The 21,951-nt window shown below is 58.6% G+C and overlaps 1 protein-coding gene across 2 annotated transcripts; it reads left to right on the plus strand.

Annotated features, from left to right (window-relative positions):
• Positions 1-31: 31 nt before the first annotated feature.
• SLC26A11 (solute carrier family 26 member 11) lies at positions 32-18,701 on the plus strand. Of its 2 annotated transcripts, none has more exons than XM_081272384.1 (18): positions 32-113; positions 1,144-1,379; positions 1,902-2,094; positions 2,397-2,482; positions 4,229-4,308; positions 5,101-5,243; positions 8,735-8,910; positions 9,267-9,339; positions 11,994-12,044; positions 13,962-14,022; positions 14,542-14,597; positions 14,798-14,938; positions 15,860-15,987; positions 16,240-16,339; positions 16,585-16,718; positions 17,062-17,134; positions 17,892-17,987; positions 18,027-18,701. In XM_081272384.1, exons 2-17 carry the CDS (start codon positions 1,146-1,148, stop codon positions 17,981-17,983), a joined length of 1,821 nt encoding a protein of 606 aa, XP_081128510.1. In that variant the 5' UTR covers positions 32-113; positions 1,144-1,145; the 3' UTR covers positions 17,984-17,987; positions 18,027-18,701. The 2 variants fall into 2 exon arrangements, with proteins under 2 accessions (XP_081128510.1, XP_081128511.1); XM_081272385.1 differs by having other exon boundaries at positions 45-109.
• The last annotated feature ends 3,250 nt before the right edge of the window (positions 18,702-21,951 follow it).

A 21,951-nucleotide genomic window follows, 5' to 3' on the forward strand; every position in this document is an offset into this window, starting at 1 on the left:
ACGTGCACTACAGGTCCCGCCCCGGCTCCGCCCACTCCACCCCCAACCCCTAGAGATTCCTGCGGACCTGGCGGCGGAGACGCGAGGCGACCCCGAGTTACGGCGCACGGTGGGTGAGTTCGCGCCACTGGCGGGCGGCGAGTGGGTCCGAGGCAGAAGGCTGTAGGGGCGGGCCGAGATCACGGAGCGGGGACGGCCGACCGGGGCGTCCGAGGAAGCGCCCTTCCCACCGGGACCCTTCCCCCAGCGTCCCCTCCCAGGTCCTCGGGCCCTGGGCCGTACTCGGGGTCCGCTTGCTGCGGACAGTCAGCCAGCGCGGGCTCCGCGATTTGGATCCCAGGATCGGGGACTAGTAGCATCGTGGTGGGTGGGGAGGAGTGGATTTTGCCCAGAGAGGTGCAGTCCAGACGGGGTGGGGGTCTGGGGCCAGCTCTGCGCGTAGGGGGCGCCAGGACCCTAGAGGATGCTGCGCACCTGAATTAATGGAGGAGCCTGTGTCATTCTCCAGAACCCACTAGAATCCCTGGGGGCTCTCTAGGGCCACGAGTGCTACAGGTGGTGGCTGGCTAAGAAGTGGCCTCGGTGCCAGGGACGCCCCCCATCTGCGCTGCAGTCCGCAGTAGTGGGTGGAGCTCACCGTGCTGCGCACTTGGAAATCTCAGAGCCCCCCCATCAGGGCCTACAGGCCCCCCACCCACGCATCCTGCCAGCCTCGGGAGGCTCCCGCCCAGGACCCTGCTTCTGTCTGCACTAGTCTGGTTACGTTCCCTGGGGAGGGAAAACAAAAATGAGAAATTCATCTTCAGGCTTCCAGGAAGAAGCCATCTGTCAACCTTTTGTTAGGTTGCTGTCTGTAAGAGTCGTTGATGGGGAGGGAGGGGCACCCCAGATTTAGGCCAATAGGATTCAGGAACAGTTAGAGGTGAGGGTGCAGGGTGGACCTGCGCCTTTGGTCCAGGCCCCTCTGTGGTTGGCTTTCTCTTACGGCCTCTGGGGAACTTGACCCCTCCGGCTGGGACTTCCCTCACTCCACCCCACCCCAGGAAAGACAGTGCCTGGACCCCTGCTGGTGTTGCTGGGCCCTCCCAAGGTCCCTCTCTCAGGGTCCCTGACTGTTGCTTTCTGTGGCCTGTCCCACCTTAGGGATGCCCTCCTCAGTGAAGGCTCTGGGTCAGGCCAGGTCCTGGCACTCCACCATGGCCCCAGACAGCTGCTGCTGCTCCCCTGCGGCTGTGCAGCGGAGGCTGCCCATCCTGGCGTGGCTACCTGACTACTCCCTGCAGTGGCTGAAGATGGACTTCATCGCTGGGCTCTCGGTCGGGCTCACAGTCATCCCCCAAGCTCTGGCCTATGCAGAAGTGGCTGGACTCCCACCCCAGGTGAGGTGTCTGGCCCCCTTGCCAACCCTGTCCCCTGTCCACAGCCTGACACCTTTCCCGGCCTCGGGGCCTACCCTGAAGCAGAGCAAAATTGAGTCCAGGCACCAGCACATGCCCTACCCTAGGCCCCCACGCAACCCCTGGTCTATAACATGTGACTGCCTTGGGCACCCAGCCAGCTCGGGGTTCAGCTGGGGCCAGAGGGGTGACTCATGGTGGCCTTGAGAACACTTCTCCAGACACAGGCAGCACTAGCTCCCCCGCCACACACACACACACACACACACACACACACTCTTCATCTGGTCATCAACAACTTGAGCCCAAGATAGTGCAGATAGAAAAAAACGCCCCATTTTTACTTCAGGTCTGCAGTGTGGCTGGTGGAGGGTGGGAGGTACACCCTGCCTGGGTGCCCAGTACACAGTGGGCACCACAGGTCCCCTGTGCTTACACCTGGACACCAGGTACGTGTGTTAAAGGCCTGGGCCTCCTGGGTGCTCACCGCTGTCTCCCCAACAGTACGGCCTCTACTCTGCCTTCATGGGATGCTTTGTGTATTTCTTCCTGGGCACATCCCGGGATGTGACTTTGGGCCCCACGGCCATCATGTCCCTCCTGGTGTCCTTCTATACGTTCCACGAGCCTGCGTATGCTGTGCTGCTGGCCTTCCTGTCAGGCTGTATCCAGCTGGCCATGGGCTTCCTGCGTTTGGGTGAGACTGCCCCCTTGCTGGGGGGGGGGCTCCAATTCTGCTTTTCCTAGGGTACTGAGGCCCCTTGGGTTGGCATTTTCTCCTTTGCATTCCAAGAGCCATCCTTATGTGGGTGTGTGAAGGGGGTGCCCTCAGGGCCCAGGGTCCCCTTGGTGCGCCCCACACGCGGTGTGCCATCCGTCAGTCCATAGCTGTAGTGTCTGCTCCCCAGGCCCACCCCATCACTCCCCCAGCCTAGAACCTCCCCATTCTCTGGAACCTGGTGGAACTGGGGCCAGCTCAGTGTCCCTCTTGGCTGCCAGGTTTCCTGCTGGACTTCATCTCCTGCCCTGTCATTAAGGGGTTCACCTCCGCTGCTACTGTCACTATTGGCTTTGGACAGATCAAGGTAGGCATGGTGCCCACCAGGACTCTGCCCTCTGACAACTGCTGGTCAGCACAGGGGTACCTAGGAGCAGGGCCAAAGCCCATCCTGTTGTTTACAGTTAGTATGCGTCTCGCTGTTTGGGGTGACCTGTCTGTGGATGAGAAGCACACAGTACTCCTGTGAGGCCCCCCCACTGGTACTTGACCCACCTGGGGAGATGTGGAATGGTGGTCAGCTTCCGTGACAGGGTGCTTGGTGGGCTTACAGGCTGGTTCTGTTTGACCCGTTCCTCGGTGGGTCACAAGTCTGGGGCCAGGCTTCCCCCAGCAGGTCGTTTCCTGACCCTGGTTAGACAGCGTGGTCGTTGTGTTTTTTCCCAGTTTCTACTTGATATTATTTTAAATGCCATGGTTTACACTTTTGTTTAAATGCCTATAAGAGTCACTGTACCCCATGACCCCCCATTATTCAGGAAGGAACTTACTCCCCTTACTGGGTCTTACCTTCCTTGGGGACAGGACTGCGGAGCTCCTGACCATGGTCCCAGCCCTGTTCATGGTGTGGAGTAGGTGAGCACCCAATGGAGTCTGTGTGGAGTAGACATGAACTCTGTCCTGCAGGTGGGGCCCTGCGGCCCTTAAGGGTATACTCAGGGCTAAGGGCCACACCCCTGCCTCGTGACCAGCACCTCCACAAAGCACACCTCCCAGGACTGGGGCTGTCCACCTGGCCCTGGCCCTCTCTCCTCTGATAAAGGCCGAGGGAGCAGCCAGGGAGAGGAGAATGTGTACGGGAGGTGGCCCCCGTGTTTGTGCTAAGCACAGGGTTACACTTGGGGTGCCTTTAACTGTCTCCTGCCTCTCCTTAGGAGGCAGGCTGTCATGCTGGCATTAGGGTGGAGGGAACAACTTAGCGTGTATGTCACATGCACATACATCCAGCTATCTTAGCACAGGTGGTGGGGGAGGGTCTGCCTTTATTTGGGAAACTCTTTTAAGTGTCAGTAACTGCTTGGTGTGGTTTGGTGCTGGGAATTGGAGTGGAGGGTGTCTTCTCCCTGCCTTCCTAGTAGCAACCCTACCCCGCCCCCACGAAGTTTCTAAAACCTTGATTAGGTGGTGACATGCAGCCACCTGACCTGCACAGGACAGAATCGGTCAGTGTGGGCCGTGTTTCCCCACCTCTGTGTTTGCGGGCAGGTTTGGGGCGTCAGGGAGGGTCCCCTGGCAGTCTGAGCCTCGACTTTCCCTCCAACAGGCCCCACAGTCTCAAGCTAGAGCAGGGAGGGGAGCCCCTTCTCCCCAGGACTCCAGGGCTGCAGCGCCCCGCCCGGCAGCTCCATCCTGTGCTCTGCGCGGCAGCGTGATTTTTCCTTCCGGCAGGGCTGGTGTTGGGAGTGACCGGCGCGGCCTCGGGCCAATGGCCGCGGGACGGGGCGGGCCTGTGGCTGAGGGAGGGGGCCTCAGGCCAATGGCGGCGGAGTGGGAGGGCTCCGGGCCTGGTCCCGGGACGCCTGCCGGTGCCACTGTAGACCCCTTTGGGGTGACCTAGAAAGGTGCCACTGACCCAAACATTGTGAGGTCCCCTCCCCGGAAATAACCATCACCTCCTGCCACTGAACGGGCCGGTGGTCCCCCCCCCCCCCCCGGAGCTCCTGGAAGGGGCCTGGGGCCCCGGCGCAGGCTGCTTGGAACCGGGGGCGGGGAGTGGGGTGCGTGGGAGGGGCCCTGGACAGGGCCTCTGATTGGACCGGATCTCTGTTTGCAGAATCTGCTGGGACTGCAGAACATCCCCAGGCAGTTTTTCCTGCAGGTGTATCACACCTTCCTGAATATCGGAGAGACCAGGTACCCTGTTGGCTCTTCTCAGTGTGTGCGGTGCTGGGATGGACCCAGGGCCCTGTGCATGCAAGGCAAGCACTCTGCCAGCTGAGCTGTGTCCCAGCCCTCCCTGCCCTGTTGGCCTTTATCTGTTCCCCAGTTGAGAAAGCTCATCCTTCCAGCCCCTCCCAGTCCCTTCTTCTTCACCCCAGGTGGCACTTGTCAGCCTTCTGCCTTGCAGCTCTCAGAGGTCCTCAAACCCGAGCTGGGAGCCAGTAGGACACACAGAGGTAGACTTGCAGGTCCCAGCTGGAGACCAGGAATCCTCTCCAACTCTCCTGCCAGGGGGGGGTCAGAGGAGGAAATGATTTGGGGGAGCAGTGGAGGGAGTGGGGAGATCTGGATGGCTTCCTCCCCCCCTGCTGCTGACTGGCTTCCCGCCTGTCCAGGAGGGGCCAGCCCCCAGCCGGCAGTGGAGGTGAAGACTGATAGTCCCAGCACGTCAGTCTCAGACTGGAAGGGGCCTCACCGACTGCAGAGTCCCAATCCCCCTGCTCACTGAGCGGCTGCAGTCCAGGGAGGCATTTGACTGAACACCAGGCTGGTAGCCCTGCCATCACGATGACAGGCCCTTGATCCCGTCCTGCGCAGAGCTGTGTGCTCACTGAGATCTGAATGGCGTCCTGAAGTAGAAGGGGGATGCAGAGCGGTTGGGAGAACACAGGAAGAGCAATTGAGAGAGAGCCTTTCAGTGAAAGCCAGGAAGACAGTGGGACCCGGGGCTGCTGGGTTGGGTGGTGACCGGTCCTCCGTCTGCAGGGTGGGTGACGCCGTCCTGGGGCTGGTCTGCATGGTGCTGCTGCTGGTGCTGAAGCTGATGCGGGATCACGTGCCTCCCGTGCATCCTGAGATGCCGCCTGGCGTGCGGCTCAGCCACGGGCTGGTGTGGACTGCCACCACAGGTAGGGCCCTTCTGTGAGGAACGGCTTCCACCGAGGTTGTGTGCACCCTGGGCCGCATGCTGGGGCCACCCAGGGAGCCCTGCACCCCACCCCCTGGAGAATGTAGGGTCTGGACTTGCTGTGAGCATTGGGTGTTAGAAAGCTACAGCCAGAGGCGATTTGGCCCCCAGGGGACATTTAGCAATGTCCGGGGACCTCTCTGGTTGGCAGTACTGGGGAGGTTGTTGCTGGCATCCAGCGGGCAGAGGCCAGGGATCCCTGAGTGACAGGTACACAGCCACCTGCAGCAGTCACACAGCAGAAGCACCAGCACTGCTGGGATTTCACACCTGATCTGCAGGGTCCCTGGGGGACCGGATTCCACCGAGGCTAGTGGCTGTTCCAGCTGCGCTGGCCAGGAGTGAAAGGGGCTTCAGGCATGGAGTGTGCAGGCGAGTCATAGTCAATGAAAGGCCTACTGGGGAAGCCCGAGTGACGGGGTGGGGTGGAGGGACGGCCGTTGGCTGCTGAAAGGCCATTTCTACGCAGGAGGAACCCTCTCCCTGTGCATTCTGTGCTCTGGTTGCCAGGATGGGCATAGAGGTCCTGTGGCCGAGTACTGGTCAGTGGCGCCCAGGGAGGGGGGCCCACCCAGGAAGACTGGGAAGTGTTCTGTCTCTGAATGGCCCGAGCTGGGGGTTGCTTTGGGGTACCGAGAAATCCAACGGCCACGAGAGGGAGAGGGAGAGGGAGGTTGCCCTTGGGTCACCTCCCGCTGTTCAGGCTGGTTCCCATTTGCTGTGGTCACTTACCAGGTCCTGTCCGCAGACCTGAGGCTGTGGGCAAAGGCGAGAGCTTTGTGGAGGCAAGACCTCTGGGTTAAGGGTGGAAACATCTGGCTTCCCATCCCAGCGTAGCCCTGTGTTTGATCTTGCGGGAACTGTCACCAGTCTCTGAGCCGCAGTTGAGTCGTCTGTAAATCTGTGACAGTAGCCCCTGTGGAAATGCTGTTGTCTGACACTGGATGCTGCAGTGTAGCCCCGACCAGCAGCCTGGCACCTTCAGGCCCCAGCCAGGGGGGGCAGAATTAACCTCTGCATCTGCTGGGGATCCCCGGAGATTCCCAGGCATACCAGAGTGTGGGGAGTGCTGCCCTGAGTTTCTCAGGGACTTGTTTTGTATTCTCCTGTGAGAGGCTTGGTCAGGTGGGGCCAGGGGAGGAGGCAGGAGAGGCTCAAGGAAACCCAGACTTGGTCATGGTCACAGGTCCTGAAGCAGGGGGCGCAGCAGGCCTCTCAACCAAGTGGGAAAGACACTTTTTCCCACCAGAAGGAAGAAGGTAGGGCGGGGAGGGCAGGCCTTTATGGTGACTTGCGGGATGAAGGTGAGGCTGGGCAGGGCCAGCGGTGGAGCAGCCAGCTGAGAGGTTTCAGCCAGCTTCGGCTTAGGGTGGTCCCCAGTTGCCCAGCGGCTGGCCTGGGGATGACTGAGGCAGAGGATGTTGCCTGCTGCGGGCACTAGCCAAGTCTGCATGTCACAGACGCCTCTGGCTTTCGCCCTTCGTTATTAAGAATTGTGTAGCCCTGGGGGCTGCCGTCTCCCCCCACGTAGAAGGGTTTTTCAAAACTTCAGAACGTCACGCTGCGGGGCATGGTGGCACATCCCTATAATCTCTGTGGCTCCGAGGCTGAGGCAGGAGGATGTCAAGTTCAAAGCCAGCCTCAGCAACTTAGTGAGACCCTGTCTCAAAATAAAAAATAAAAAGGGCTGTGGATGTGGCTCAGTGGTTAAGCACCCCTGGGCTGAATTCTTGGTACCAAAAACAAACAGACAAAAAAATCACACTCTACAGGCTGCTTTCTCCCCAGAGCATGTAGAATTGTTAGCTTTAAACTAATAAAAGTGTACATTTCTGCCTGTGATTCTTGAGGATTTTTCCCACGAGGAAATTGAGGCTCTGGGAGGTAAGAACTAAACAACCCTTGGACCCACACTGGAGGAGGCAGAAGGAGGACTGGCCCCGTCCCCGCGTTCCGCATTGTTGCTGACTGGTTTGTCTGGGGCCTGCTGTTTTTTATCCATCTTTTCGCAGAACCAGCTTTCAGTTTCATTGATTATGGCTCTTGTTGAGACCTCCTTGATTCCTGTTCTGATCTTTACTATTTCCTTTTTTTCTACTTACTTTGAGTTAATCTTTTTTCCCCACATTCCTAAGGTCAAAGCTGAGGTCTCTGATTCGGCATCTGTGTTTTTCCGGTGCGGATGCTGGATTGCTATAAATCGCCCTCTCAGCACTGCTTTAGCTGCATTCCACAATTGTGATATGTTCCGTTTTCATTTCTGTTCAGTTCTAAGTACTTTCTAATTTCCATTTTGACTACTCCTTTGACTGATTAAAAATGGATTATTTGGTTTCTCGTTTGAACTGTGGGAATTTAGTTTTCAAATGGTTGGAGATTGGGGCTGGGGATGTGGCTCAAGCGGTAGCGCGCTCGCCTGGCATGCGTGCGGCCCGGGTTCGATCCTCAGCACCACATACAAACAAAGATGTTGCGCCTGCCGAGAACTAAAAAATAAATAAATATTTTTTAAAAAATGGTTGGAGATTTTCCGCTTAGAGTTTTGCTGTTTATTTCTAATTTAATTTGGTTGTGATCAGAAAATACACTTGGAATGAGTAAATCTATTTACATTTATTGAGATTAGTGTATGGCCCAGAATATTGTCTTAGTGATTGTTCTTGGTGCAGTTGAAAATATGTATTCAGGTGTTACTAGTGTTCTGTCAACGTCAGTGGAGTTAGTAATTCTAGGTCAGTGTATTCTTGCTGGTTTTCTTTCTACTTTTTTTTTTTCTTTTTGGTACCAGGGATTGAATCCAGGGGTGCTTAACCACTGAGCCAGATCCTTAGCCCTTTTTATTTTTTGTTTCGAGACAGGGTCTCACCAAGTTTGCCTCAACCTTGTGATCCTCCTGTCTCAGCCTCCTGAGTCACTGGGATTACAGGTTTGCTCCGCTGTACCCAGTTCTTTGTGCTTTTGTATGCCTGAGGGAAAAAAAAATATTTTGTCTCTGTTTTTCAAAGATTGTTTATCTGGATGTAGAAGTCTAGGTTTTTAGGACTGAGGGTATGGCCCAGTGGTAGAACACTTGCCGAAAGCTCTGGGTTCAAAACCCAACTCTGCATAAAAAAGTGAAAGGATCGTGTAGATTGATTGTGTGCAGCACCGTACAGATGCCGCCTGCTGTCCTTGGCCGGCACTGTTAGACCCAGGTATGCTCTTGTCCTAGCTTTGCCGTTCTGTGTGACCTTTTTCTCCACTGATTTTAAGATACTCTCTTTGTCACGTCCCACTGTCCCGTGTGCTCCACCGTCCCACGTGGACTTGCTTACTTGCGGCCGTGTGTATCTGGGCCACGTTTCCCACGCTGCAGCCACGGGGTGCGACTGGGTGGAGGCCAGTGACTTCCCCGTGCCCGCCGTGACCAGGTCTCGTGTCTCCCCGTCCCAGCTCGCAACGCCCTGGTGGTCTCCTTTGCGGCCCTGGTGGCGTACTCCTTTGAGGTGACCGGATACCAGCCTTTCATTCTAACTGGGGAGACGGCCGAGGGGCTCCCCCCAGTGCGAACCCCTCCCTTCTCATTGACCACAGCCAACGGGACCACCTCCTTCGCCGAGATGGTGCAGGTGAGCAGAGCGGGGTGGGCAGCGTGGTGGGCCTCGCTCTGGGGAACGGGAGAGTCCCAGGTTGGACCAGCCCCTGGGCCGCCAGGTCTTCCTGCCTGGAGCCTGGTGTTTCTCCCGCCCTGGACGCTGGCAGGGCTGCATTTGCCTGGCGGCCCTCAGTGGCTTGCTCCTTCCATCAGGAGGGGACACCCCCTCACCTGGGTGGGCTCAGGTCCTGCGGTAGGTACACGGGTGCCCTTGCCGCCATTGGAAGAACTGGTCCTGTGTGGCAGGTCCCTCCCTGGCCAGACCCGCCCCTCCCTCCTGAAGCCAGGGAGAGCACCCCTGGGCGCTCACTGTCCCCTTCTCTCTCTCAGGACATGGGCACGGGGCTGGCCGTGGTGCCCCTGGTGGGCCTCCTGGAGAGTATCGCTGTGGCCAAAGCCTTCGGTAAGATGCTCCCCTGGCCCCCGACGGCTCACCTGCCACCTTCTTGCTTGCTTTTATCTGCTCTAACTTTTAAATTTAGAATTTTTATCTCAGTAACCCGTGGTCACGTGTTAAAGTGTGTGTGTGTGTGTGTGTGTGTACGCGCACAGAAAATCCAAGATCTGAAATGCTCAAAAGTGTGAACCGTGGCATGTGCCGACTCGCCGTGAGTCAGCTCAGCTGGCGAGGCCTGGGGGGTGCCCCACCGGGAAGTCTGTGCCTCTGTTCCAAGGCCTGACATGCTCCTGGTTCCCCGGGTTCTGGATAAGGGACGCTCACCTGCGGTGCTGAGCAGCCATCCGGGTGCTGGTGCACATGCCAGCAGCCTGTTCAGTGTGGACGTGAAAGGTGCTGCCGTGCGGCCAGTGCCGACTTCCAGGGTAAATGCTCCCACCTTGGCTGCCGCCGGGGACATCACTGAGTGAGCAGCCTGGGCACGGAGTTGGGCAGAGATAGGCGCTAGCCGCCCTCTGCCTCCCCCAGGTACTGTGGTCACTCCCTGTAGACGTAAGGAGCCTCGGTGGGAAGGGGAGGTCGGGTCAGGCTGAGAAGCAGAGAGCTCGAGGGTCACGTTTCCCTTTGCCTGTCGTGTGGTGGGCAGCTCTGGTTTACTGGCCCAGAGAAGCCTGCAGGATTGACAGCACTCTGCCTCCTGCTGGCTCCCACAGCTGGCCGTCCCCTCCCTGCCTCAGCAACTGCGTCTGCTCCAGCACCTCTGCTTCCCTCCTGCACGTTGAGGCTGTCCTTGGCTGGTCCCGCCACACAGTGGCTTCCAGCTCCGAATCATTCATGCGGATGGTGCTCTTGTTCCCGTCACGGCCCCTGTGTGGGGGCCTAGGTTGATTCTGAAAGTTGGAGCCCAGTTGGCAGAGCCTGGCCCAGCATGAGCAACTGCACTAAAAAAATAAATAAATACACACACACACACACACACACACACACACACACCAGCGTGATTGACCCTTCGGGCTGTTGCCTGCCCAGCCTGGTCCATTCTTCCCCCAGTGCTGTGCTCTCTCCATTCAGAAGAGACTCCATTCAGAAGGGTCTCCCAAACCTCCGCGGCTCTTGAGAACCACACCACATTGCAGTGCTTTCCACCCACAGCTCCTGACTTCTTTGCTCGGTTCTGTTTCTCTGAGTGTCTTTCTCTTCTGTCACAAGCAGCAGCACAGAGCATCCTTGGATCTGCGTTTGGGGTTTTCCCCTTCTCATCTGTCACTTGGGCCTCCTCCCCTTTCTTCGAAGCCCCCGGACCACCTGCCTAACCTGCAAGGCTGTGTGCTCTGCGGTCGGGCCGTGGTCCCTGCACCCCACCTCTGGTGACTCACCTCGAAATGATTTTTACGTTCGTAAATGGTGGGAAAATCAGAACATAATAATAATATTTTGTGCTTCATGGAAAACCCAGGAGCTTGATTTCAGCGTGCTCAGGGGCCGTCCTGGATCTCAGCCCTGCTCCTCTGCTCCTTTGCCTGCCCCACAGCAGAGCGGGTGGGGAGACTCACACCTGCAGAGCAGGGAACATGGACACACTGGTCCTCTCCCAGCCTTCTGTCCTTAGATCGGTGCCCTGTGACCTCTCCCAGACTCTTTCCCGCCTCTTCCTCAGATTCCGAGCCTTGAGCTTTCAAGCCATCTGACTTGAAGTCAGACGTTTTGGCTTAATGTATTCGGGTCTTACAGAAGCAATGTGAGTTTGTTGTAGAAAAGAAAGGAGAGACAAATACCTGTTGTCCCTCCTAGCCTGGTTGACTGTTAAGATTATGCTGTTCTGCTGGACGCGGTGGTGCACACCTGTCATCCCAGCAGCTCAGGAGGCTGAGGCAGGAGGATCCTGAGTTCAAAGTCAGCCTCAGCAAAAGTGAGGCGCTAAGCAACTCAGCGAGTCCCTGTCTTTAAATAAAATACAGAATAGGGCTGGGAATGTGGCTCAGTGGTCGAGTACCCCTGAGTTCAATCCCCAGTACCAAAAAAAAAAAAAAAAAAAGATGGCACTCTTGTGTCACACGCAGCACCCGCGTGCACACTGTGTGCAAGGCCCACACACACAACGCCTGGCAGCAGCCACGTTTCAGATTTCCGAGATTTTCAGATTTTGAAATGTTTATGTAGGGGCTGGGGATGTGGCTCAAGCCGTAGCGCGCTCGTCTGGCATGCGTGGGGCCCGGGTTCGATCCTCAGCACCACATACCAACAAAGATGTTGTATCCACCAAGAACTAAAAAATAAATATTAAAAATTCTCTCTCTCTCTCTCTCTCTCTCTCTCTCTCTCTCTCTCTCCACCTCTCTCACTCTCTCTTTAAAAAAAAAAAATGTTTATGTAGGCTTCACTGGTTGAATATCCTTCATTCAAAAATCCGAAGGCCACAATGCCCCGTCCGAAGGCTTTAGGATATTGTTTGAGCCCTTGAAAAGTTCTGGACTTTGGAGCACAGTGGGGTTGGATCTCTCCATTCCGTGTGCACAGGCCGAGTCTTTCCTGTGGGTTTAAACACACGCGTTTACAAGGCTGAGTGTCGTACGCGGAGGTGCAGTGCCTGTGGTCACCTCGTGAGAGTTTTCCTTGCAGTTTTGGTATCTGGTGACAGTGTTCGTGTTTGTTTTCTTTAGCTTCTCAAAATAATTACCGCATCGATGCCAACCAGGAGCTACTGGCCATCGGTGAGTGCCCCACAGCCCAGCGCCTGTCATCTCATGTTGCTGAGTGGTTCGAGGTGCGGTGCGCGTGATGAGCTAGCGGGGCCTTCTGAAACACTAACTTGGGTCCATTCTCAGGTATCCAGAGGCTCTTTCTAATCCCTGGGAATAGGGTGGACACGCGCTCGATTCCCCCCCTTCAGTGCCTGCTGTGTACCACACCTGAGGAGCTCCTGCAATGCCCACTCAGGGGCACCCCAGGCCAGGGCTGGGGACGGGGGTGGCCAGACAGCTGCTCCCGAGTGCCCCCCCCGCAGGCAGGCCGGGTGGGTCAGTGGGAGGCGGGCCCTCCAAGTCCAGGTTACAGCTGCCTTTTCCTGTGCTTCCTTTGTGTGAACTGACTTCTCCAGGGGGACATTTGAGACCGTAGGCATGAATCTTAAATGTAGTTAATCTATGCTGGGTTTTTTTGGTGGGGTGGGCACCAGGGATTGAATTCTGGGGCACTCGACCACTGAGCCACGTCCCCAGCCCTATGTTGTATTGTATTAGAGACAGGGTCTCACCCAGTTGCTTAGTGCCTCGCTGTTGCTGAGGCTGGCTTTGAACTCGCCATCCTCCTGCCTCAGCCTCCCAAGCTGCTGGGATCACAAGTGCATGCCACTGCGCCCGGCTTATCTGTGCTATTTTAATGTGTTGTGGGCCTGGCCTGCTGCCATCCCTTACCCTGGGAGATGTGCACCAGTCCGGCCTGGGCAGCCCATGGTCCTTCCCAGGGGTGACTGCCAGCAACACACAGCTCCCTGGCCAGGTCTGGGCTCTTCTGAGGGTCTCAAGGGGACGTTGGGATGCTGTCCAAGCTCCACTGATAGGGCAGTGCCCCGGCGGCTGGTAGACTTTCAGTTTCCCAGGAACTGCACGTGAGCAGAGGAAACCCACAGACCCCCCAGCACTAGACCTCCCCACGGGCTTCTCGGAGCTGCCCACACCCATCACTCCCAACAGCACATCCAGCCCCCTGCAGCAGCAGCAGCAAAGAACTCGTGGCCCGGAACCTTCCACGGGACCGGAGTTCCCCACTGCAGCCCAGACAGCGCTGGCCACGGGAGGCCAGGGTGCTGAGGGGATGTATGCCTCCTGATCCGAAACGGGCCGCAGTTTCCATCTGGTGCACAGGGCCCCACAGGAAGCCCGAGCTGGGGGACTGTCCCACCAGGGGCAGCAGAGTTCCATTCTGGACCGGAAACCACCAGGAGTGAGGGCAGTCCTGTGCAGACTGCGCGGTCAGGGCGTGGCCTCTGCCACGGCCACTGACATCTGGGCCCCTCGCTCTTGGGACATGCCCTGGGCCATGTGACCTGGAGGCCCTGGTGCTGAGCAGCCAGGCCTGAGCCACCTGAGGGCAGGCCTCGAACCTGCCCCCCGCCATCGTGGGCTTTGCAGAGTGGGGGAGACTGTGGTGGTTGTGAACGGGGTGTGGGGGGACTCTTGTGGGCCTGGGCTCCCCCGTGTGGTCAGTCCATGCCACCTGGGGGAGACAGCATGTCCCTCACTTTGGTGGGCCAGAGCAGCAGAGCAGCGGAGGGGTTGAGAGGACCCTAGTAGAGCTCTGAGGGTGGTGGCTGCTGTGTCCTCCACGCACTGCCTCCCGTGGCCGCACCCCTTCCAGAGGAGATGGAGTCCCATCGCAGTGGAGCGGGGCCAGAGTGGCTGGATAAGGCTGGACCTGGGGCAGGGGCTGGCTCCGGGGCAGGGTGCTCGCCTGGCCCGCGCGCGGCCCTGGGTTCCCTCCCTGGTTCCTCTCCCTGTGAAAGGCTGGAGTCAGCCTGGGCCCACTGGAGGGGGACTACGGAGGTCAGGCGCAGGCCCCGGTCACTCCCACGTCCCTGGCCTTGCTCTTGTCTTCCATCTCCCCTCTCGCGGGCTTCCTTTTCTCCCCAGGCCTCACCAACGTGCTGGGCTCCCTTGTCTCCTCCTACCCCGTCACTGGCAGCTTTGGGAGGTGAGTGACCGCGTCTTTCCCTCTCTGCTCCTTGAGGGAGGACCCAGCCCTAGGACCCCTCTCCCCGAGCTGGGCACTTGGCCTCGTGGGACTCCTTTCTCCTGTCACAGACCGCCTGGCTTCATGATTTCCCACTCAGCTGTGACCACGTCTGCAGCGTGGTGGGGTAGGGCTCGTGCCTGCCCCTCAGGTGGCATCTGGGCTCCCCGCTCTGTGCTGATCACTGGAAGTTCCCGCACGTGCAGGTGCCCAGTCCCGACAGTGGAGGTGGAGGACTGAGGCTCTGCCCTGGAATTGGCCTTGGGGCCACGCCCAGACCCCGCAGGCTGTCCTAGAGTAGTGGCCAAGTGTGGGAAGCGTTGCCCAGCAGAGCAGGGTGGGGTGGGAGTCAAAGCAGAGGGCCCTGGAGAGCGCGGCTTTCTCAGTGTTCTGGGTAGGGGAAGGCGCCTGCCCAGCCCAGGTCCCTGGGAAGATCAGCCGCCCGCCCTTCCTTACTGATGGGTCTCTGTTGACTTACAGGACAGCTGTGAACGCCCAGTCGGGGGTGTGCACCCCTGCAGGGGGCCTGGTGACTGGTGAGCCCGTGTTTCCCTGTGTCCCTGTCTTGGGGCATGGGGAGGAGGGTGGCAGTCCACAGTTGAAGGGGTCCCTGCTTGGCTGGCCACTGAGTCAGCATCACCTGACAGTGGCCCCTGGGGCCCATGGTGCAGGCGGTCAGTGCTCACTCCCCACCCTCGGGGGGCTGGACCTGGCCCCTGAGTGCTGCCCCCTCCAGGTGCGCTGGTGCTGCTGTCCCTGGACTACCTGACCTCCCTCTTCTACTACATCCCCAAGGCCGCGCTGGCTGCGGTCATCATCATGGCGGTGGCCCCACTGTTCGACACCAAGATCTTCGGGACACTCTGGCGTGTTAAGAGTATGTATGTGGGCCAGCATCAGTGGCCACGCCTGTCATCCCAGCCACTCGGGAGGCTCAGGCAGGAGCAGGGCAAGCTGGAGAACAGCTGGGCAAATTTAGCAAGATCCTCTGTCAAGATGGGAAGGGCGGGGGTGCGGTCAGCGGGAGAACCTGCCCAGCTGCGGAGGCCCTGGGTGCAGTCCCCAGCGCTGCAAAAATAACAAGAAACATCATGTGCTGGTCCAAAAGCAGAGAGCACCGCAGCTCTGTGTCTCGAACCCCAGGGCCACCTCGGCCGCTCACCCCCACTCGTCCACTCTGTTATCTTGCCTAAGAAGTCACAACTTAAGCAGTTTGTGTGTGTCCTTCCCAGGGCCCCAGTGAGTCACCCAGGGAAAGGAGTGGTGGTTTTCTTGTGTCCCAGGGCTGCCCGTCACGTCACGTTTCATCTTAGGGTACCTTGGCACACGCTGACACACCTGCGTGCAATTTAAGAGCTCTCTAAGGGAAACCGAGGCTCGGGGGGTGGGACGTGTCCGAGTCACATGTGTTGGGGGGACTCGGGGGCTGCACTTTGCCCTCGGGATGCCTCCTCGGGAAGGAGATCTGCAAGTCTGGGGTTTGTGGTCCCTGTACCCCGCCTCTCCTGGGTCCCTTGATGGCCCCTTGATGAGCCCCTGCTCCCCTCCCTCCAAGGTCCCTTGCGGGAAGGCCCAGGCGGGTCCTGCCCGCACCGCAGCCACAGGGAGGTTGTGTTCCTCTGACCGAGGCCCGGGTACGAGCTGAGGTCCGTGGCTGCTGCCCTGAGGGCCCTGGGGCTGCTTTGGTTCCATGACCACCCTGGCTGCAGCCTGAGGACCAGGGGCCGCCCTGCTGGCAACATTGGCTTGGGTAGGGAGGGCCCGGGGAAGGGCACCCCTCAGTGGACTCCTCTCGCAGGGCTGGACCTGCTGCCGCTCAGCATCACGTTCCTGCTGTGCTTCTGGGAGGTCCAGTACGGCGTCCTGGCCGGGATCCTGCTGTCCTCACTCATCCTCCTGCACGCCGTGGCCAGGCCCAAGACCCAGGTGCCGGCAGGGGCGGGGTGGGCACACGAGGGTGGGCGTCTTTGCCTAGCTGTCCTGGTGTCTTGAGTCCCCCCCTCCCAGCTGCAGTCACCGCTGGGTCGAGGAGGCCTCCACGGTCCTGGCCTCCTGCCAGTGTCCCCTGCTGTCCTCCCGCCGCTGTGCTCCCCTCAGGCTTGCTGCTGGGGACCCGCAAGGCCAGGCAGAGGCTGTATCCAGCCTGCCTTCCGGATTCTCTTCCCTCTCCCTTCCCAGGTGTCAGAGGGGCCGGTTCTTGTCCTGCAGCCGGCCAGCGGCCTGCACTTCCCTGCCATCGAGGCCCTTCGGGAGGCGATGCTGAGCCAGGCCTTGGAAGGTACGTGGCTGGACCGAGGTCACTGGGAGCTCCTGCCACCCTCTGTTACCTGGCCCTGGCTGTCAGGACCCGAGACCCAGCCCAGCCCTCGGGGGGACACTGGCCTGCTCCCACTGTCCCCCGTGGGCCCCGGGCCCCAGACCACCTGCTCTCTGCTTTAGCCAGAAGCACAGTGCCTGCCCGGGGCATGTGGGTCCTGCCTCCCTGATGTCCTCGCTGGGCATGACCGAGTGGCCTGCCCCCAGGGTCCCCACGGCGCTGCGCGGTCCTGGAGTGCACCCACATCTGCAGCATCGACTACACCGTGGTGCTGGGCCTCGGCGACCTCCTGGAGGACTTCCGCAGGCAGGGGGCCGCCCTGGTGTTCGTGGGCCTGCAGGTAGGCGTGGCCTGACCCGCCTCTGACCTGGTTGTCCTCTGCCTGACCGTCCCCTTCCGCCTGTCCTCTGGGGCCACTCCCTGCTGCCTGGTCTGCCTCTGCAGCCGGGCTGCACTCTGCCGGGGACGTCTGGCTCCAGAGCCGCGCCTGCCGTCACGTTTGCAGAGCACTCCTCCTGGTGGTCTCTGGAGACCATTTGTGTAGAGACCCCTCCCCTGGCAGCAGCCCCTAGGCAGGCTGCCTTCCCCCCAACCCAAAACACTTCAGGCTTGTCCAGCCAGGCTGCCCACCTGCATGTTGGTCGGGAGCGCTGTGCCCTGGACTGGAGCGTGTCTGTCCACAGGTGCCAGTGCTCCGGACGCTGCTGGCCGCTGACCTGAAGGGATTCCAGTACTTCTCCACTCTGGAGGAGGCAGGTGGGTGCAGGGGACATTCTCCAGGGGGCTGAGCAGTCCAGCATGTCCATCCCCTTAGGCATGAAGACAGGGCAGGACAGGACCCAGGGAGCCAGAAATGGGAAAGGGGAGAGCCCGAGGGGCATAGGTGGAACCCTGGGCCCTCCTCCTCTGTAGGGGTGTGTGTGTGTGTGTGTGTGTGAAAACAAAGAACTAGCTTAAACGTCCCCCTGTGCATCCACCAATCAAAAAATGACATTTCAATCATTCTAGAAAGTTTCCTGCTGTCCTCATGTCCTCATCCACAGAGAGGACCACTTTCCTGGTGGCCCACACCTATAATCAGCAACTCAGGAGGCTGGGACAGGAGGACTGCAGGGTCAAGTCCAGCCGCAGCAACTTAGATCCTGTAAATGTGAAAAAGGGCTGGGACGTGGCTCAGGATGGAGCTTTATCCAGCTCAGCGCCCTAGGTTCCAGCCCCGGTGTTTTTGTGCCTGGCTTCCTGAGTTCTCACATCCCTGCCAGAGTCCTCTGGGCTGTTACTAGAAGCAGCTCAAACGCTGAGGCCCAGCAGGTGAGGGAGGCTGGCACAGCTACGGGAAGCCAGTGTCTCCCAGCAGAGAGATGGCCCACGCAGGAGGGTGGCCTGCTTGGAGCCTCGGGCCGGGGATGCCGGCCCCCTGGGCGGATCCCTCCTGGGGCACCTTTAATGCCATTGCACGACTGAGCCACCTCAGCTCTGCCCTTTGAGAGCCTGAATGTCTTGTGTCTTGCAGAGAATCACCTGCAGCAGGACCCAGGGACCCAGCCCTACAACAGCTGTGGAGACCCTGTCCCCGAGCACAAGGTCGCCCTGCTGAAGGCGTGACCAGCCCGGGCGCGTCAGGTGTGGGAGGTCGCCCCAGCAGGTCCCTGTCACTGAGATTGGATACCGGATGTCATCTGATAGTCACGCTGGCCTGATGGGGATGAGAAGGGCTGAGGTGACCCCAGAGGAAGAGGCAGCCCGTGGGCCCCAGGTGGGACTCCTGTGTTCTCTGGGACAACTGGAGAAGCCTCCTGCCTGTCCCGGGGCACGGACCTTTTTAGGAGAGTGGCTCGGCAAGAGCCCTCCAGAGTGACAGACCAAGTGACAGCGAGGAACAGGGTTTTGCGCCTGGTGGGCGAGGAGTGCTGTCCCAGCACCTGCCCGGGTTCCCGCAGGAGCTCCCGGGAGGAGTGGGAGGCCGGGTCCGGGACGGCAGATCTTGATGTGGCATCCGTCTGTGGCCCCCAGGACACCGAGGTGTGCAAGGTCTTCAAGTCTGTTTGAAATGATTCTCTTCTTTAAATTGAAGTGATAGCTTTGGTGTTTTGTAAAAATCATAAATGCCTATTGTAAAAATGCAGGAACGCCCCCCAGGTCCACTCTGGTGTTCACCCAGAACCTCCTGCTCCCTAGAACACACACATGGGTCGGCACCGGGGCGGGCTCCCCGCTCCCCGTGCTCCCTTCATGGTGCTCTGTGACCCACATTCTCATGTCATTTGCTGTGAATTACTTACTGTGATGATGAATAGTGTCAGAATAAATGTTTTTAACCCCCCGGTGGGACTCCAGTGTTCTGCCTGTCCTTGGGGAATGGACCTTTTGGAAGAGTGGCTAGGCAAAAGCCCTCCAGAATGACAGACCAAGTGACAGAGAAGGAACAGGGTTTTGCACCTGGTGGGTGAGGAGTGCTGTACCTGGATTTTGGACTGAAATGTTTTGCTTAAAATCCTTGTTTGTTTTTGTTTTATTTTGAGGGTGGGATTTTTTTGGTGGTACTGGGGATTGAATCCGGGGTGTTGAGCCACTGACCACACCCAGCCCTTTGTATTGATTTTTTTTAGAAATTTTGAGACAGGGTCTGGCTAAGTTGCTGAGGCTGGCCTTGACCTTGGATCCTCCTGCTTGAGCCTCCTGAGTCACTGGATGACAGACCCAGTGTGAGTTTTATAAGCCCAGAGCATCTCAGTTTGGACCAGCCACCCCCAGAGTCGGGGGACATCATGGTTGAGGCCAGGGACAGCACAGTGGTGGAGTGTTCCCAACCAGGATCCAGGTGCTGCTCTGAGCAGGTTCTTCTGCACATCTTCATTCACACCTTGGGCTGCAAGAAAGTCAGCCTCTGGGGTGGAGGGGGAGGGCCTGCTCAGGGCTGTGCTTGAGGCCAGGGGTCCCAGCTTATCCGCTGTGGTGTGAACTCGCTCTGACCCTTAACCTCCACACCTAGAGGATCCTCCCCAGGGCTGCAACTTGGGTGGAGCTGAAGGTTGAGGCAGGTGTGCAGTGTGGCCGAGCTGGAGACCTGGCCTCCTTCCTCTCTGTGCCCTGGGAGGCGCACCTGCACCCTCCATGTCCTGGGCTCCACGTCCAGGAGTCACCCTGACTCCGTCCTCCTTGAAAACAAAGTCCAGGCCGGGCTCAGTGGTGCACTGTCATTCCGATGCCTGGAGGCTGAGGTGGAGGGTCACCAGAGGATCACAAGTTCCAGGCCAGCCTGGGCAGCTTAGCCAGACCCTGTGTCAAAGAAAACATAAACGAGCCGGGATGTAGCCGAGTGGTGCAGTGCCCTGGGGTACCAGCCCCAGGACCAAAAAAATATACTTTTAATAATAAAGAAATGAAGGCCACCAGAGTGGACCCCCAGGGCTGATGGGGATGAGGAGAACACCCGTGTCTGACTGAAGCATGATTTTTGGGGGAAAAAAAATCCTTGTTATAAAATGTGTTTTCTGTGGCTGTGCCCTTTATAGACTCAGCCAGTCACCTGGCTGAGCGCCTGCCCCCACCCCGCCTGGAGATGAAGCCATCCCAGTCCTGTGCCCTTGCGCAGGGCCCCGGGGGCTTCCCAGAGCACTCCCACCAAGGCTCGCGGCTGCTGCCTGTCCTGGGCTGAATCCAGCCCGTCCGCAGGGGAGGGGGCTCCTAATCCACGGGGGGGGGGGGGGGGGCTGTGAACTGGCCTTACTTGGAAATGGGGTCTTTGCAGATGAATTGGTTTAATTCTGAGTGTATCGTAGTGGGCCAGGATAGTCCCTGAACCTCACACAAGTGGTGTCCCTGTGAGAAGGGACCGAGAAGCCCAGACACACAAGGTGGACACCCAGGGACAGTGGACACAGCAGCACACCTAGGACACGGCTCAAACGGCCAGGGCTCTGCCCTGCTTGAATGTCGGTGACCAGTGTGGGGAGGGCAGGGGGTTGGGGTGGAGTCTGGCTGCTGGAGTGGGAGGGTCAGGGTCGTGTGCAGGGGTGGGTGTCCCAACACCTTGTGTGTGCTCCAGTGCAGGTGTGTATAATTATCTCTTAGATAATAATTATTTTTGGTACCGGGGGTGCATCTTGCTGTATGGCCGAGGCTGGCTTTGAACTTGAGATCCTCCCACTCAGCCTCCCAAGCCACTGGGATTACAGGCGTGCACCACCACATCTGGCTTCTCATTTTTTGCGGTGGGGACGTGGTGAGTACCAGGGATTGAACTCAGGGGCACTTAGTCCCTGAGCCACCTTCCCAGTCCTATTTTGTATTTTATTTAGAGACAGAGTCTCACTAAGTTGCTTAGTGCCTCGCTGTTGCTGAGGCTGGCTTTGAACTCACAATCCTCCTGCCTCTGCCTCCCAAGCTGCTGAGATTACAGGCATGAGCCACCACACTAGGCCACCTGGCTTCTCTTTTAATGGATGGTCTCTTGTTATGGCCGCAGCTGGGCTCAAATTCCTAGGCTTAAACTGTCCTCCTGCCTCAGCCTCCCGAGTAGCAGAGTCCACAAGCACACACCACTGTCTGATTTAGTAGCTGTAGAATTTTGATTGAGGTGAAATCACATTTTATAAAATTGCCTTCCCCTTTTCTGTGGTGCTGGGGATTGAACCAGGACATCGTGCCTGGCAGGCAAGGGCTCTACTACTGAGCTTTCCAGCCTCTCTTAGTAGCAGGGATCACAAGGGTTCACCGTTGTGCGTGGCCTAAAATCAACCCTTTTAGCTGGATGAGGTGGCGCACACCTGTAATCAGTTTGGGAGGCTGAGGCAGGAGGATCGAAAGTTCAAAGCAGCCTCAGTAAAAGCAAGGCATTAAGCAACTCAGTGAGACCCTGTCTCTCAATAAAATACAAAATAGGGCTGGGGACGTGGCTCAGTGGTCAGTGCCCCTGAGCTCAATCCCTGGTACAGCCCCCCATCAAAACAAATTAACTCTTTCAAGTCACAATCCGGGGAACTTCAGCTCATAATTTTGTCCCCTGGTCAAGCTCCAAGCCATCGTCATCACCCCAAAATAGAGCCCTATCACCATTAAACAGCTACCTCAGATCCCTGCCTCCCCAGGCACCCACAGTCCTAGCACGCGCACAGCCCAGGCGCTATGGCGAAGCTGCAGCCCCGCCCTCACCCTGTTCTCTGCCCTCGGGCAGCCACGAGGGTAAGCGGGTGCCCTCTCAACATTTTCAGCAAATGACCCAGAAGGGGAAATGCTTTTGAGTCTTGAATGAACCAAATCAGGGTTCATTCTCAGCAGTCCCAGCTGGCCAGGGCGGTGGGACAGGTGGCCCAGAGCCCCTGAAGACACCTGGAGCCAGGTGAGACAGGTTTCCTGAGGAGGGCTGCAGAAGGTCCCATGGAGGTGGCTGGAGAGGTGCCCTGGGGCTTCTCCAGGGAAGAGAGCTCATTCCCCAGCGCATGTCCCTCCCCAGGGTGCTCTAGGCAGCACCAGTTCCCCCCGGGAGGGGTAGAGGGGTTACAGAAGCAGAGCAGCTTAGCTGGCTTCGTCCCACGGTGTGACCAGCACCCGAGGAACTTGGCAGGCACCTG

Source organism: Spermophilus citellus (assembly GCF_964194105.1).
Source record: "Spermophilus citellus genome assembly, chromosome: 17".
NCBI lineage: Eukaryota > Metazoa > Chordata > Mammalia > Rodentia > Sciuridae > Spermophilus > Spermophilus citellus.